Raw genomic sequence first — 17,619 nt, 5'->3', positions numbered from 1 at the left:
AAGAAAAAGAAAAAGTGTTTTCTCTCTTTTGAAGTAAACGGAAGTGATTAAGTGTGCCTTTTTGTCTCTGCTAGCATATGCATTCACAAGTGCACAAGCATGTGTTAGTGTGTTTGTCTATTACCAGAAGGCTCTTGTTATGAATCATTATTGTCTCCCAGAGGGTTGACTGTTGGCTTTGTGGCTCCTCCAGCTTATTGGAACATCTCTTGGCGCTCCATTCTGCCTCTGCTCTCTGCTGCCCAGTTCTCTTCAGAGATTCCCTCCCCCTGTTAATGATCCAAACACAAACAGGGAGAAGGTCAAAGAGCTTAATTTTGAAAGAATCACCTTATTGATTGCCTTCATAATAACTTAATTGTTACTAAGTGTGACACTAGCACGAGTTTTTGTAGCTTTAAAATCACTGTACCGCTGCAAAATGCACCATTTTTATTTTTAAGTTAGTTCCTGCTGCTACTTGGATGTTATGAAGTTAAAGAAGCATCTCAAGAGAAGACTCACTTTCCGTCGGGTTTTTTCTCTTCTCTTTCCTCCTCTGCGTGGGTGTTGACCTTAATATTGTTACCAGTAAAAACAATTAAAATCAAAAATAAAATAATAAAACACTAGTGAGGCAATGCAAAATTGAGAAAACACAGAGACTATCATGAAAAAACATGCATCAAAAAATAATGCTCTATATATAAGATCCAATTGAATTCATACCGTCCCCTGATGGTTTGCAGGAAATTCCCTTGAATTGGTGGTTCTGGTGTCTGAGCTGAATAGCTCAGTCAGACTGCTAGTGAGGTCTTGTGCTATTAGTTTGTATTGACCTCCCTCCTTCTTCACTTTGAGGCCAAAAATGTCTGACAGTACATCTAGCTCCCTGGGGGAGGTCACTGCTGCCCCCTGCCCAATCTCTCTCAATTCTCTCTGGGAGGAGAAACTGCTGGAGTACTTTCTGTGCTGATCCAGGCCACTTGGCAACCCTGTGACCTCATCAAGAGTTGGCTCTAGGATCCCACCCAGCAAGTCTGATAGCCTCATCCTTTTAGCTCCTTCTATGAGCCCACCGCTCACAAAGACTAGGTACAGCACATACATGATGGTGCGAATGAAGAGAGAAAAACACCGGACTTGAGCTCTGAAAATCAATCTAAGGAAAAAAAACGCTGACACGAGCATGTCCCACAGGGTCAACTTCATCAGAGTCTTCAGGTGTTTGATAGAAAGTAGAGATATCAGCACTATCAACCAACGATACATGAAAGACAGTCCTCTGTTGTCCAGCCTTTCTTCTTCATTTTTTCCTCCTCCTCCCTTTTCAGCATGTCTCTCTTCATGATCAGAGCCAGATATCCGGGCAGCAAGCTGCATCTCAAAGATGGTGTCCTCGCAGAAATTGACAAACATCTCCATTTTCTCCTTGTCTCCACCCTTATTGACTACATCAAAAATAAATTGCCTCTTGGATTCTTTGACCTGAGGCTTCTGCCATTGCGTACGGCTGGAATCACTGATCTCAAAGTAAACACGTTCGATACGCTTCCCACTGCCAAGGATCTCGATACGTCCTAGACAGGGCTGGAAGTAAGTCAAGACACAATCTGCCAGCTCCAAAAATGACCTCAGTCTTAAATCATCGGGCATGTGTTCGGACAAATTTGTCAGGAGAACAGCGATGTTGAAACCGATGTCTTTGGCTGGTTCATGGAAACGATCAACAAAGGCCTCATAATCAATGTTTTCACTATCTTCAGTCTTTGAGCAGGAGAGGAGGAAGTGAATCTCCGCTTGAGAAAATCGTTTGCAATTCTCCATGGCTTTCTGAAAGTCTTTCCTGGAGATGAACCTGTCGCGATCAGGGTCATATTCTTTGAAAGCCTCTGAGGTAGTGAAGTCTTTGAGTTTGAGGAACATGTCAAAAAATTTAAGGATTATCTCCACATTTCCTGAGGATTCCACCAGCATGTCCACCATCTGCTTTCCTATAGTTCCGTTGACAATGTTCCCTGCAGGTGAGAGACACGTGGAAGAAGGAAGAAGGTTTATTATTATTTTTAGTGATAAATAACAATTAATTGGGACTAAAAATTGAAGAAAACTAAAGTTTCAAAAATTCTACCTTCTAGCATGGAGAGCAAAAAGACAACCATGTCCTTTTGTAAATCCATCAGCTCTTTCAGAAGTCTGATTTGCCTTGAATCCTGTGTATAAGAGCATATTTTTACAGCTTAGTAAACTCCATACACACCCATCTCAGCAAATGCTTACCTGCAAGACAATTGTAAAAAGTAAGAAATGCAAGGAACATTGAATTAAATAAAAACGTGGTCAAAAAATGGTTACCTTACTATGACGTCATTTCGACTGTGTACCACTAGCTCAACTCAGTCTCTTTGGTTTTCCTTAGGGAAATTAGTTGCTACTTTTTTATTATCGAAGGACTTGTGAGCAGAGGAAACACTGAAAGGTCACGTCAGATGATAAAGATCACTTATTGATTAATGCTCTGTACTTTTCATTATGATTTTAGAAAAACTTTGTAAGCCATATACTGTACAGTATATGGAACATTCTACCAAATTTGTGCAAATTGCCGTCCCACAATAAAAAAGCTACTTAACAAAACAATTAAGAATTCAGACTTTCAATATTTACACAGATTATGTTGTGATCTAGTTAAACACAATACTTTAGCTAGATAGTAATTCATCATGTATGCTACCTTCCTAGGTACTTTCTATCGGGAAGTAATTGTCCCAATCTCCAACCCCTAAATTTCAATCCCTGAAAATAATACTTAAAAGATTTTTTTCCGATGGTATATTTTAAAATATATGTTTGGTTTATTTTAAACAGAATGTTTACAAATTTTAACAAATTAATATAATAGTTTTTATTAATGTGTTGCTGTGTTACGGTAGTGACACATTTCAGATGCGGGAAAACATTTCAAGAACAGGCAAGGCATTAATATATGAAATTTGACTGCGCCTTTTCTAGATTTGTACCGTAGAAACATGGCACAATTTATGTATGGTTTTGGGGAAAAAAAACAACAACTTTTAAAAATGTGTCTCCAACTGAACTCTGCACGAATTTGGTAGAATGGCCAATATACATATAAACCTTATCTAGAATAGCTGCACCATTTATGAACTGTCATGCTGCTCATATGCTACTGTAAATATACCCTCACAAAGAGAAAGTAAAAACAACTGGCATTTTCCGCTACTCAGTTATTCTTGGTAACTTTTGCTCTCTGCTCTTTCATCGGTTCCACAGCACTCTCCACCTGCACATACACTTTTTCTGTTTTTTCCTGCAGTAGATAGATGCTCATTATACAGAGACAAGCCTTGTTTGAGAAAAGGCTGCAAGTAGCGCTAAAGATTGATTGGAAAAAAAGGATGTCTCTGTGACTTGGCACTTCAAAAGAGGGACCTGAAGAAATAGGAAGTAAAGAGTGGTTCTATTCGTACCAACCATAGCGTTTCACAATGGAGATACGAAAATAACTATTGCAACATGTACCAAGGCGAACAAAATCACACAGTTTGGTAGAAATGAGGTTCTCAGTGTTACAGAGAAAAAAATCTAATTGTATTTTATGTCTTTCAGTGGATCAATGTACTAAACCTGAGAAAGCTTCATCTGCATGTGGGCAAAGACATGGAGGAATCCCACCACGGCATCCCACAGACGACTATGAGCTAGGCTTTGCTGGTTCCCAGCGCATGGGCCCTGGATGAACAAGATATATGAGCTTTCTGGTTTTCAGTGTCTCATTTAGTAGAAAGAAACAGATATTAAGGTAAATAGCCAGAGGACTAATGTTTTGAATTTCAGACTATTAATAACTATGACACCAGAGAAACGAAGCTGACTGACCTGTATGTACTCAGTTAGTGTATTGAAGACCTGTTTGGCCACTTCAATGGCTTTAGAGAAATTGTGCTGGCCATGCTCATCAATTACATCTTTCCCTGAGTAGTACCAGTAGAAGTCACTGATTGATTCCTGCAATGTGGCACAGAAAGAAAATGTTAAATATTGTATGTTATATGAATGAAATATAGAATTATAGCCACTGATTTGAAATTTGAGGAGAAACATGAGATAAAAATTGAAGGAAAAAAAAAGAGACTGATGGTAAATAACGGAGATCAATTAGTAGAATTGTATGAAAGAGTCATTAAGCCTTGAAGTCATGTCACCTATTCAAAGAGCAGAATAAGTTAGTAGACATAAAATGTTCATGCTGCATCATCAGGGAATTAAACGTATAGTTTTCATCGATGGCTTGTCAGGGTATTGTTGAACTTCCTCAAGAACTGCTTTGAGCGATCAAGAATTAGGAGGTGGCTTCACATGCGGATATAACAAATACATGAGGGCCTGTCAACCAAAAATTGTAATGTTTAAATCGTGTTGGATTAAAAATTTCTTTTAAATCATGAATCTTAACACCAGCAACTCTCAGTCATAGTCCCGTGGACTACTTTCCCTGCATGTTAAAGATGTTTTCATTCCTAGACACATTTCTGACTTTTTCAAATAATTGATCATTTGAATCAAGTGAAATGTCTAAACATGCAGGGCAGGAGGTCCCCAGAGCAATGTTGATTAAAAATGTTCGATATGCATCACTAGGGGCTCACACTTCAAATAAATGGAGGCACTGAGGAGTGCTGGGACTTTTTCGTGTAGGGATGTAGAGGCATATTTCAAACAAAACACAACACAAATACACTGAGGATTTGTATAGTTCATTGAGGCAAAATAGAGATTTCTGATTGTTTTTAAAATTTGTAATTTTTATTTGTTTTTACAATAACTGAATGGTCAATATGTGACGTATGCTCTATTGTCATTCATCAACCCATCGTTCCATCCATCTATCCATCCATTCTCTTGTGGATGAGTTAAAAGTTTGATGCATTGTTGACTCATATTTCTCTATGCAAGTCCAATGTTAATTTAGGAAGAAATACCAATAGGCTAGTTATACAGTTTTTGAGAAAATCAGACTTTGAACTGTGATAGACATGCAGTCCTTAGTCTGCACAATTCAAATTTCATTTTTGAAAAAGTCATAAAGTCACAGGATTTATAAATGTTTTGTTAAAAAGTGCTATGAAGTTTTGAGTGTGAGATGTTTGTTGCAGTGCCACCATCAGGGCTATTAAACCCTGATGTCGATACCGACCTTCAGTTGTGTGCTAGTTCAAGATTTTTCTGGACAGAAACAATTTCCCCCAACAGCATATCTGTCTCTATGAGGTTACCTGTATTCTCAACAAATAGTCCACAGTGGATATTATGATGTTTACAGTGGTGTTGTTGCCCGTTTGTGTTCTCAAGTAATTCTGGAATCCTAACACAGACAGCAACAGACAGAAGCAGACAGACAGACAGACATTACGATTCTGATGTACATTTATTGTGTATGGTCCTGTGATTTAGATACAGAAATAAATATAATCTATATGGGAAAGTAACCTGAGTTATGTCCCTCGCATAGTAGTTGTAGAAATCGGAAGAGGTCACAAGTTATATCTTTGTCTGGCATCACTTTATCTCCTGAAAACAATGTAAAGTGTAAAAAAAAAATAGAAGGATGAAAGGCAAAACAGGAAATGCTACAATAGTAATGTATAACACAACGAATGAGAGCATGTAGAAGAATTTGGAGAGGCAAGGGAACATAAAAAAAATCAGTCTGCATCAGAGTGAAGGTAGGCAGATGTTTCAGGAAGAGAATTTTAAAAAATGGGGATTCGGAGAGAATATGTTCAAGGCCAGGAATTTCATACCTGTCTATATGCCCAATGAACTGACTCCACAGCAGCTGATTGTATATTTTCATTTCAATACATCACCTGAATTCTTGTCCAAGGCCATGCCCAATCCTTCAGCTTTATTCTGCCTCTCAAATGCATTCAGATCCAGAACGCTGAATGTAAAACACATACACACCACAAAAAAAATAAAAACAAAAGATTTCACACTTGTACCATTTTTATCCATATATAATAGATGCCTTTGTGGCATTTGGAGGCAACATTTTCTATTTGTCAATCACCTGCAAGACAGCATGAGTCCTGCCATGCTCTGAAAGAAGCAAACGTCTTGCTTCTCTGTCAGGTAATCCAACATTTTCTAACAAAACAAAGCATCAAAGAGGATGGATGAAAAATGTAGCAGGATCTCATCTGACGCTGATATCATATGATTTTTATTACTGGAAGATGTGCTGCTGTGTTCAAACCAATATGTTGAATTTCATTATGTAAGAAATATTTTGTTAATAGCCAAAGAATCCACATGCTGAGGACAAGCCTTAATCTGAATAAAAATAGTATTAAAAGTATTGTTCGTGTCTGCTAAGACGAACTTCCATGTATCTCCCTACTTTCTACCATCTTCTAAAGATCTCAAGTATTTATTTAATTAAAGAATTCTGAATTCTTTAATTGATCATGATTTTTGTTTCATGATACAGGTATTAGCATCTCTAGTCCCTGCCTGAAATGGAGAAGTAAAGCATGGAATGTGAACTGACCTCCGTGACTTTTAATTGAATATCCCTGCACAAAAGGCTCGTAGGGCGGGTGCTGCTACATGGCTGCCCTACACTCAACCATCTCTCTCCCTTACTTGCACAAACTATTGTGTATGTGCATGTATGTGCGTGCATGTGCGCGTGTGCGCGTGTGCGTGCTGGCATGCGCCTGTGTGTGTGTTTTTGCTCTCGTGTGCACGTGTGTCTGTGTATGTGATCACACTTCAGCCTTTACATGTGTGAAAATATATTGAGTGAAAAAAGACTTTTCCCCGTTGAGGGATTAAAGAAGGATCTTTCTTTATTCTTCTTCTTTTTCTACCTGTTGAACAATAGCATTCCCTCCGCTCAGAAGAGCAATACCCAGTTTCAGCGTTGGGACAATCACTGAACTCATCGACCCTGACAGAAAGTGAAAATGATCACAATCAGTAGACAAACAGAATGATATTGTATGACCACCACAAGACTTGATTCACATTTTAGGAGGTGAAGCACGTAGAAAAGCTTCTCCTTATCCAGGATAAAGCTCATCACAACTAAGCAACAGGCAGCACTTGATGTAAGTCATGTACTTGATTATTTAACCCTTTCCTACCTTTGGCTGTACTGATTGTTTGTAGCACCATCTCAGCAGCTCCACGGCGATGCAGCCTGGCCTGTTGGTAGAGCAGCTTCTGCTTTTCCATTTCCTTTTCCTGAGCCACAGAAGATTTTTTTTATATTTATCTAATAAGATTTAGATGACTATATAATTTTCAAGTTAAATTTTACTACATAACTTCATCCATTGGTTTCCAGTACGTTAATGTCAATGAAACATAACAGCAACAACAATACATCCTGCTGCTGCTGATTATTATTATTATTATTATTATTATTATTATTATTATTATTAGTAGTAGTAGTAGTAGTAGTAGTAGTAGTAGTAGTAGTATTTTAGTAGTAGTAGTAGTAGTAGTAGTAGTAATAGTAGTAGTAGTAGTAGTACTGGTAGTAGTGGTACTAGTATATTAACCAGCAGCAAACAATACTAGCCTCACCAGTAGCAGCTCATTCACTCACTTCAAAGCTTTCCACTTCCTGTTCCTCAACTTCATCTTCTCTGTGGCAGCTCTGGAAGAGCAAACAAAACACAGTTTGTGCTGATGGAACCAAGGTACAAAATAATCAGTGTAGACCAAATGCTTACATTTTAGTAATGCATATGACATGAACAAAAACTTCTGCATCTTTATGGAATTAAATCAATACAATTTGACTCAGATATTTCCTGCTTTCAACAACAACAACAGCTACTGTACGGTTCCTGTTCTCGTCTCCTGTATTTAGCATTACTTTATCCACCAGAACCATCTTAAATACACTCACACTTTGTTTGGGTTTACAATTATTTCATCACATTAACAAATATTTAGACACTATTATCCTTCATGCTCGGTTACCTTGGCCATAATAGCAGCGTATGACTGAAAGAGACTGTCGTTTCCAAGCTTGCTGTAAATGATAGAAGATATAACAGAAAATATTAATGGGGAGAGATGCAAGAACACAAACAGATCTCTTTAAAACACTGTTCATTGACAGGATGATATGTGTCGCTGACCATAAATAAATCCATTCAGAACTTTAAAGTGCAATCCTTTCCTCCAGAAGTGGTATGATGTTTACATATAAATAAATTGTTTTGATAAGGTCACCTAAATTGCATTTTTTAGGAGGTGGGAGGAAAGCTGGAGGGAAAGGAGAAAGGACTCAAACCTGGAAAACTCTTCCTATGAGGCGACAGTGCTACCCACTGCGCCACCACGCTGCCCAGTACTTTGAACATTTATATCTTAGTTGGACCAGTGGCTCAAGCAAACACCACTATCGGAGAACTATAATAAAAATTACATCTAAATTTATTCAACAAACAGATTTAGGTATTAAGCTGGAGAATATTATGTTTCCTAATCAATGCTTTTGTCCATATGTTATGACTATAACCCCTGTTGTCCGAAGGCGAGTAATTTAGAGTGGAATATCACACTCACGCGTGACCTGACTTGAGCACCTCTATTCACGCCTTTAGGGCAGATGACCTCTGATGATGCATGTGAGACTTCACATGTTCAGCTATACATCCATCACCACAGTAGTCCAGCACTTCAACAGCACAGCAGAGCAAATACGTGTTGCAAGTCATTCCTCTCTTCCAAGAGCCACAATGCCAGTAGCGTACCAATGGCAAATAAATACTTCGACCAGCAAAATAATTTACATGGAGTAACCCCACGTGGAATTAATGTCATACTGTGTATCAGAGTTCAGGTTTTCAAAACACATTATCACAGAATTTGAAAATCAACAATTAAACAATTCTGATTACAGTATTAGTTTTCCTGGCTCATTGATGTGACCAGGAATAAAAATAGACTGGGGTTTTAACTATATATTATCTTTTTATGATGAGCAAATCAGACCTCCTTTCTGTCAGGGCGCTTCGACTAAAGAGAGTGATGAGTTGCAGGAGGGGATCAATCGCTTTGCCATCTTCCTTCTTGTCTATTCGTTCCCCTTTGGCACCTTCACACAGTTCCGGCAGTCCATCTTTCTACAGTTGAGGGAGAGAGCGAAAACACAAGTATGTTATTTTCGGTAATGGAACTAGCAATTGACAGTGGTTTGTGTTTAGGCAAGGCGAGTTAGTTCTTGCTAACACACAGTTGTTTCAATTCTTCTAAAAACACATAGAGTTTGAAAGTCTATATTTGAGAATAATGTCAAAAAAAGGCAAATGTAGACAGAGCAACATAATTGCTGTTACTACTACAAAAATCAACACACATATCTAACATACAATGCTGTGAATCTCTTTCTTATAAATGTTGAAAGGTTAGATGTTTTCTTTGTTCAGGAAACACACAGTACTGTACTGATGAAAATCCTACCATTGTTTGTTTTTGAGATGTGAATTCCTTTTTACATGAATCTCTTTTGGATTTTGTGTCAATGTGATTATCTTGTAATTTGGCTTTTGTGAATAAATGTGATTTTAAAAATCAAAATCAAATTCTTCTCTCTCTCTCTCTCTCTCTCTCTCTCTCTCTCTCTCTCTCTCTCTCTCTCTCTCTCTCTCTCTCTCTCTCTCTCTCCTCTCCCTCTCCATCTCCCTCTCCCTCTCCCTCTCCCTCTCCCTATCTCTCCCTCTCCCTCTCCCTATCTCTGGGTGCTGAATGGAGAACAGAGATCATGCCATACCTGGGATTCGTAATTGATTTGTTATTCAATATCTTTTCGCAGCAGTTAGCCCTCAGGTTGATGGTGATTGAGTGTCAGGAGAGCTGTAACTTATGTACCTTGCACTCTTCAACTCAACCTTGAGTTTTCACAATTTTGCTGCTTACTGAAGAAAATCCAGAAGCGTTTTAGAATTGAAAATCACAGTTTCTGTAGCTGATCAGGTTTTGAGTTCACTGCCAGCATTACCAACATGGTTGCTTTAGATTGTTTCAGCTTGATCGATGCTTCAGACTTTCACCCACTAATCAATGACAAGGTGTTCAACTCCTATCTGTCAATCAATATGAATATTTCACTTGTCTGCTTGTAATTTTAAAAAACTAAAAATTTTCCAATCCTCAGACACATTTTGCCTGATAAATGTCAAACAGGATCTGTACAAAACGGAAAAGCATGGTCATTCTGTTTATACCACAAATCAGCATATTGTTGTATTGGCATAGAGTGCGACATAAGTGCAAAGCAGCAATTAAGGACTTTTTTCTTAGCTTTCCATACTTCAGAATAAAAGCCAACTATAATTTTTATTTCAGAATAATTTTACATGACTGATTTCTATATCCACGGTGCACTCGTGTCACGCCTGGGGTGTACCCTGCGTCACGCCCCAAGTCTGCTGGAATAGGCTCCAGCAACCCCACAACCCATGACAGTGGAAGAAACGAATGTTGAAGATGAATGAATGAATGAATGAATGAATGAATGAATGAATGAATGAATGAATGAATGAATGAATGATTTCTATATCACACTCACAGCTAAGTCTTCCACAAGCTTCTCCTCAAAGATTCGGTCCTCGGCTGATATCCAGGATGTATTGTAGCCTTGGAGGAACAAGTTGACAGCCCTGTGCCTGGGGAAAAAAGGGAAGGATGGCCCAACAAGTGAGCTGCACTTTCCAGAAGAGGAATCCAAAGAATGAAAAGCAGACAATTTAACATGTCAACAATTTAACAATGAAAGAGTTTTGAATTTACTAATGTCCATTTATCAAGGCCTCTTAAGTCCATCCTTCATCTATTGAACAAACAATGGTGACATAGAAACACCCCATTGAACAATTTTAGTCATAGCAGAATGGGTGTGAAATGTAATGTATTACAGCAACCAGTATATGTGTAATATGTCCATATAGCATGGTAACAATAATAATACACCATCCTGTGAAATAGCGGTTGATTGAGGACACTTCAGGACCTCAAGGGCTTTGCACTGTCTCCTGAATTTACAAACAGTTTGGGGTGATTTTCTTGAGTTTCTTGACGTTAGCGTCTAACTGTTCCTTGTGGCTTTTGAAATCCCCCCACTCGTGACTTGCACAAAAAGCACATTGCCAAAACATGACATGTACCCTGTCTCATGACATTGCTGGCTCACTTCTGTTTTACAAGTATCCATTCACTGCAGTTACTACCTCAGAACAACAATGATGCCCCCATTCCACCCTTGTAAGGCAAACAGTGCTGCTTTGAATGGTTTACTGCATTTCATATGAAATTCTCCAAAGAACAACATTGCAGTGGGTGCAAAGCCTCCATATATTTATACAATGCTGGTACCTGGGTAGGTTGTAGAGGGGAGCCATCCTGAGACAAGCCACCACTGCTCGTTTCCTCTGTTTAGGTAGTACTTTGTGCCAAGCAGGCTTTTTACATCTCTGCGGATGTTCCACCTGAACACAAAATCAAAAATAGACTTATAAGGAGATGCAACATTGAAACGGAGGCTATACTATGACATATTAAAATAAGTTCCTTAAAAGCAGACAGACAAAGATCCATCATGGAAACTTTGGTCAACAGAAAATTCCTCCTCTTAACAGTTTGTGGCACTTTGGTGCTAAAAGTTGAGTGCTGCTGAAGAGTACAAATGTTTGGCAAGTTTAGGAAAATTATTTCTGAATGTACTGCTGATTTTGGTTTTATATTGTTTTAAAGTCTTACCTGGTCCAAGTAATAAAGGACTCGAGCAATCTCTAAAATCCTGTCCACAGTTTTTTGGATGTCATTCATTGTCTCTGGATGGCTCGGGTCTGTTTGTAGTTTTTCCTTCTTCAGGCAGTTTGATGTCTTTACATGATAAAAATATTACCTTTTTTTTTGCTGTGTCAACAATTCATTAAAGATATTTTTTTAAAGTGCAATGATGCCCCTTACCTGAGTCTGGAGATGTATAAGGCAACTGAGAACATGGTCTCGGATTTCATCCTCTGTGTTTTTCTATGGAAAGCAAACATTGAGCTAATTTAAGACTCTCACTAAGACTCTCACATGTTCACTATAATCTCACCACACGGCAGATTATCAAAAAAAAACAATTGTGCCACTGTAACCTAACTCTTAAATGTTCTGTCATCATGGGGACTACAGTAATTGGGGTATTTCCAACCAACCTGAGTGAACCCATCCTTAGCCAGTGTGATAACGGTCTGGTCACTTGCAAAACAATCCCTGAGCCCCACAGGGAGCAGACTTTTCACGGAAGCCACAATGAGAGAAGTGTGTGTGGAATAACGATCCCCCTTCCTTTTCATCCTCCTCTCCTCAAGGTCAAACTGAGTACGTAAAGGTTTAAGGTTAATGAAGTTTATTGAAAATTAACTGACAACAGCTTGGATACATAACTACTGATAGGATCCAAAGTGTGATGCAAAGAGCTGCTTTCGCTCAAGGTAATGTCAGTAAGGTCAATTTAATGTGGCTGACCTTGGAGATTTTGTCATTTTTGACCAGGAATGCCAAGTTGTTAATTTCATTTTGGACAACGTAGTTCTGCTCCTCCCATTTGAAATTCTGGTGAATCAAACACAAGTGGAAAATAAGACATGCTTTAAAGGGTAAACATTCACCTGGATATAGCACTAACATTAGAAAAGTAATTACTATCATAACATTAGTATGTACCACCCTCACATGAGATTTTGCCCAGAATATAAAGACCTCTGACACCATGCGGAACAGCTGCTGCGCATCGGGGTTTGAGTCTTTCAGCCAGCTGGCACTGAGACAGAGACACAAATTGCATTATCATTGCAGAATTTAAAATGAAACATATGACTGAACTAACAAGTAGATTGACCACTTACTGCCATTAAGACTTATTTTATGTATTTCAAACATGTTTTGTTTTTTATATAAAAACAGTATAAAATTCTGAAATAAATTGTTTCAATTGATTTATTGATCTATTGCAATGATTTACCATTTCAACAAATATTTATGAACAGTTTATTGCCAAAAAGGCTTCTAAAGAATTACAGAGACTACCTGGTGATAACATCGTCAAATAAAGTAAAATAAGTATAACTTTCCAGTGAGTTTATAAATCCTTGAAAAGTCTCCTAGGTAATTTGTCCTTAGCCAGTTTGCTCTTCCACATCTCAGGTTTTTGGCAGCACGCCTTACCGATAAGAATTCACAAATGGAATGAGGAGGGGGTAGAAGGCATATAGGTCTCGGACTAGTATAGTGAACTTCTCTTGTATCTGTGGCTCTGCTTCTGACGTATCACAGCTCTCTCCTCTCATCTTCTCCTCCTCCAGCAGCACACATTCTCCTCTCTTTCTCAACTTCTCCATCAGTGGCAGAAAGTGGCTCTTCAACAGTTCAGAGTGGGCTTTGCAAATGATTGGCTGAGAAAAAACTGAGAGGCATGACAGCTGTTTACAGCAGGGAACAGGAGCTTATGTGGAATAAAGTAATCCACCCCATTATCGGAGAAGAACACAATACCTGCCATCTGTTTTATCCAGTTACCCTGGCTATCCCCTACGTGATTATGAATAATGCAGAGAATGTTGCCAAGTAGGTCACTGGCATGCTGAGGAATGATGGAAGTGCAGGCCGGGCTGTCTGGTTGGCCCTCAGGGCCCCAATGCCACCACAGGGACATGTAGCTGCACAGCATGGGCAAGCTAACCTCTGCCACATGAATATAGTGGGCCTGGCAAGCTCCAGCACCAGACCCTGCTAGCTCATCCACTTCCCTCAGGACCTGTTCCAGGGACGGCAAAAGGGGGCACATGTCCTCCACCTGATCAGGAAGCCCGAGTTCTAAGAACAGATGTATAGACAAAACCAGCAGAATTGAACATTTGAGGGCTAAAATATTTCAGGGATAGCAGATCAAACACACAAAAGGTCATCAGTGTCTTTTACCTTCTTTTTCTGTATTACTCATAGCATTGTAGATAGAGTATGGGTTTTTGTGGTTTAGGGCTGGCTCCAGAAAACATACAGGAAAAGTTCCACTCAGTGCTGCCAGACAAAGTCCTGCTGCTGGCCTGAGCCTGCATGGAAAAGCTGCGTTAGGATATGATCATAGTACATACATGTGAGGTCCAAATAATGCTGAATATACTCATGTATCATGTTTTATTAATTTTACAATTTCGATGATCAAGTCTTTTACCTAGGACATCTAGAAAAGAAAAGAAATCAAAGAGTGTTATTCTGTGGCCTGAGATATTAGTTTTAATCCAGATCACAACCAAAATCAACTGCATTGATCCTCTCTTAAAATGGTTATAAATGACTTTCGGTGAAGCAATCCTGCAAAGAGGTCGACAAACCAACAGACGGACAGAAACACTGGCAGAATCAAAAATTTCTTGGAGGCTGAAAAAAAGCATTGTTTTCAATCCAAAGTGAGATATGAAAAGTAAAGTGATATTAAAAGATGATAAAGCAGAATTCAAGTTAGACATAAAGGTCATCAGCACATTTTGTAATTTTCCAAAGTAAGATACATTAGGCAGTACCCTTCTATACAGATGGTGGTCCTGGTGCTAAGAGCGTAGAGGCTGTTGAGGATCCTGTAACAGGAGATCTGGATGCTCCCAACTGGAAAGACAAGGTGATGCTTAGTGAGGTTGTTGATACATTCCTCTGGAAGTGTCCAAGGACACTGAGCATGAAAGCTAATCACACACAATTGCAGAGAGAGATGGACTGACTGGCAGGCTGGCTGGCTGGCTGGCTGATGCTTTGGGTAATGAATAATTCCTGTAAGGTCGGGATGTTTTTGAGGGAAACAATAATGTATGTTCCTACTGCTCTCTGGTCATAATTGAGATGCTTAACAAGAGTTGATTTAAAATATTTGGAAGGGGAAGAGAAGGAGAGAGTTCCTCTGTGATTTCTGAAGGTGTGGGTAACAGCTGTTCCTCGAGCTCCATGGCATAAGGAGGGAAATGATTGAGCATGCTGAGAACATTTGGTAATGGTGTCAAGATGGGTGGAGTTTGAACTGGCATACATCACTGTCCCTTACCCAGGAGGTCCTTTCCATAGTTTTGGAGGCCTAGGTGTTGGAAGAGTGAAGTGAGGGTAGGGACAAGAATGGAGGTTGTATAGTTGAGAACTTTGGTCACTCCTCTGGACTGTTGATTTTTACTCTGAGACAAACAGGCCAATGTCATTGAGAGGTTTTCCACAGTCATCTCCAGATCAGCTGCTGCCTCCTCAAAAAATGAATGCAAGGATGCTTGGACAGACTCCGGGGCAGATTTCACCAAGGTCCTGGGGTCAATGGGTATAAAAAAAAAGGGAATTCTGAATTATTTGTACAAGAAAAAAATCTGATAATTTGAACATAATATTAAAACTGTACAGTATTCAACTATTGATGCCAAGGAGTTTTTAGAAAGCTATGATGGAAGTTGTTAGGGAGACTAAATATGTCAGCAGTCAGTCTGTGCCCACCAGACAAGGTTGAATAACATCAATCTCTGGAGAGTCAGGATTCTATCTCTAGCATCATGCATCACAGGCATTGTCCTCAGGGAGTATTAGTGATGTCAACCACAATTAGATAGCATCAGTGTATCAGTGGCTCAATTACACCAGGCATCTCATCCTCATGGCAGTGTGACATTGATGCGATTGCAGGATTAGTCAGAATGTGAGAGCAGTGCCATCTACCTGGCATCCAGGGCCTGAGACAACACTTGGAGGCAGCTTGAAATCGTGGAGGTCTCATTTCCTGGGTAAAAATAAACACAAAAATATAAAATGAATCCAGGATGTCAGCTAACATGCACAAATAAGAAGATATGCAACTGCAGAACATACATCTACACACCAGGAATCGGATGAGTCTCAAAGAATGCAGACACAAATGTGGACGGAAACAATCATGACCAAAGCACAAACCTAGGAAGCAACCAGTAATAAAGAAACGTTTCACAGGATCCTTACCAAAAAAGGATGTCCTGTATCTCACAAGAGCTGCAAGTTTACAAAAGAGGCTGAATGTGAGGAAAAATGACAAATTAAATATTGAGGAGAGGTGAGCAGAAAGATGTACCTATGAGTCACAAAATTACAAGAATGGCAGCTCAGAATGATGTGACTACTATTCTGAACAGGGCACATACCTTGCGATCATTTCCTTTTCCTTTTTTGAGGCATGGCTTCTATGTACGCTTGAGCAGAGGGAGGTGGACAGGAAATACAGATGGTGACTTTTCACGTATTGTTCCAGTAGAGGTAGGATAACCTGTTCATTAGAACACATGATGACTTCATGTATCAACAAGTTTGAGACATATTCTCTGTGAATATCCTTTGACAACCTTGAAGTTGCAATGAGAAAGCAATTGTTGGTCAATGTGAAACTCATTTTATATAATTCAGACAATAAATTGAATTGAAAAGAAATTCCATGGGTCTGAATATTGTGTCATTATACCTGTTGGTAATGACACAAAACTGATCTGATGTTGAGAGTCAATGTCTACCGCAGATTAGTTGATTTGATGAAATACCAACTATTCACAGACAACAAAAGACATGCAGAGTTGTACGTGTCTGTCTGTGTGTAGCTTGTTTGGAGGTGTGGGATGCAAAGATGTGAGGAATGACTGTTCACTGACGTGGCTGAATGGGTCTGACTCAGGGGCCCCCGTCAATGAGAAATAAACCATTTTCATTTGCTGCCTCCTTAGGGGCAGGACTGTGTGGGAAGCTTTAATCAATGCTTGATCACAATCAACACGCCCACATGGATTTTTGAAAATTGTTAAATAAATTACAAAGCCACAAAGGGCATCACTCGAAGGGTTGCCAATGGTGACCACCACTGAGAAAAACTAATTAGATGGCTTAAGTGAAATAAAGAATAAAAAGCTCAACGAGAATAAAGAAAATGCCAGGAACCTAGAAGGTACCATATTTCAAATCCTCACAGCATGAAATACAGGTAACAGATTTTTACTATTTTGATATGTACTGCTGTGAGACAAACCTTAGGAAAGAAATGTTTTGGTTGCTGGCAAGATCTCTCTCCCTTAGACATTTGGACTCTAGCTTGCATCACCTCTGAAAGGAAAAATGGAATGTAGTATTGAATTCTACGTAATCAAAAATGGCAAAACTACCAAGACACTAAAGACAAACAAAGAGAAAAATAACAGTGTGTCTATTTATACTTTATGAAAGAATGATCTGGTTGAAGTATTTTTCATTGGCTTAGTTTAAAGTGACCCAAAAGTAGAATGAAGGGACAGTTACTGAATCATTACAACAAAGATTTAAAGTGTAGAGTGCTCAAACGTTTCATTTCTTCTGATGTTTTACTTTATTTCCACAATTTTTTTTCTTTACATTTGTTAAGACTAAGTTACCCATCTCCAGCATGTGTTCTTGGGCGTCCTCAGTGTGGCACAGCAGCTGCTGAAGAAGAATCTGACCAAAACAGCTGTTGACAGCTGGAAAGTCCATCTCAAGTGTCTTTCTATCCCTGTAGAAGGAGTGAAATAAACACATGACACAACTGATGTA

General features: G+C 39.0%; 1 protein-coding gene across 6 annotated transcripts in view; it reads right to left on the bottom strand.

Moving 5' to 3' along the window:
* Positions 1-17,619, bottom strand: part of ryr2b (ryanodine receptor 2b (cardiac)) — a 57,616-nt gene that overhangs the window by 9,431 nt on the left and 30,566 nt on the right. For all 6 annotated transcript variants that reach the window (XR_011037373.1, XM_068327878.1, XM_068327873.1 and 3 more), the window contains exons 60-91: positions 17,463-17,580; positions 17,084-17,157; positions 16,215-16,336; positions 16,036-16,085; positions 15,760-15,820; positions 15,110-15,357; positions 14,598-14,679; positions 13,996-14,126; positions 13,570-13,890; positions 13,243-13,480; positions 12,751-12,838; positions 12,544-12,630; positions 12,231-12,392; positions 11,995-12,057; positions 11,782-11,907; positions 11,398-11,510; positions 10,595-10,691; positions 9,019-9,149; positions 7,999-8,050; positions 7,619-7,669; positions 7,152-7,251; positions 6,876-6,955; positions 6,074-6,150; positions 5,871-5,944; positions 5,491-5,571; positions 5,277-5,365; positions 3,880-4,008; positions 3,628-3,732; positions 2,111-2,192; positions 709-1,997; positions 505-554; positions 125-269 (exon numbers count right to left, since the gene is read on the bottom strand). Coding sequence is in view for 5 of the 6 variants with exons in the window: in XM_068327878.1 (XP_068183979.1) it covers positions 125-269; positions 505-554; positions 709-1,997; positions 2,111-2,192; positions 3,628-3,732; positions 3,880-4,008; positions 5,277-5,365; positions 5,491-5,571; positions 5,871-5,944; positions 6,074-6,150; positions 6,876-6,955; positions 7,152-7,251; positions 7,619-7,669; positions 7,999-8,050; positions 9,019-9,149; positions 10,595-10,691; positions 11,398-11,510; positions 11,782-11,907; positions 11,995-12,057; positions 12,231-12,392; positions 12,544-12,630; positions 12,751-12,838; positions 13,243-13,480; positions 13,570-13,890; positions 13,996-14,126; positions 14,598-14,679; positions 15,110-15,357; positions 15,760-15,820; positions 16,036-16,085; positions 16,215-16,336; positions 17,084-17,157; positions 17,463-17,580 (4,716 nt within the window). In the remaining variant the exon portion in view is untranslated. The remainder of the gene's footprint in view (positions 1-124; positions 270-504; positions 555-708; positions 1,998-2,110; positions 2,193-3,627; positions 3,733-3,879; positions 4,009-5,276; positions 5,366-5,490; positions 5,572-5,870; positions 5,945-6,073; positions 6,151-6,875; positions 6,956-7,151; positions 7,252-7,618; positions 7,670-7,998; positions 8,051-9,018; positions 9,150-10,594; positions 10,692-11,397; positions 11,511-11,781; positions 11,908-11,994; positions 12,058-12,230; positions 12,393-12,543; positions 12,631-12,750; positions 12,839-13,242; positions 13,481-13,569; positions 13,891-13,995; positions 14,127-14,597; positions 14,680-15,109; positions 15,358-15,759; positions 15,821-16,035; positions 16,086-16,214; positions 16,337-17,083; positions 17,158-17,462; positions 17,581-17,619) is intronic.

This window comes from Antennarius striatus, chromosome 11 (genome assembly GCF_040054535.1).
Source record: "Antennarius striatus isolate MH-2024 chromosome 11, ASM4005453v1, whole genome shotgun sequence".
Classification (NCBI taxonomy): domain Eukaryota; kingdom Metazoa; phylum Chordata; class Actinopteri; order Lophiiformes; family Antennariidae; genus Antennarius; species Antennarius striatus.
Note: the sequence above shows the minus strand (reverse complement) of the source record. Positions and strands in the feature narration are given on the sequence as shown.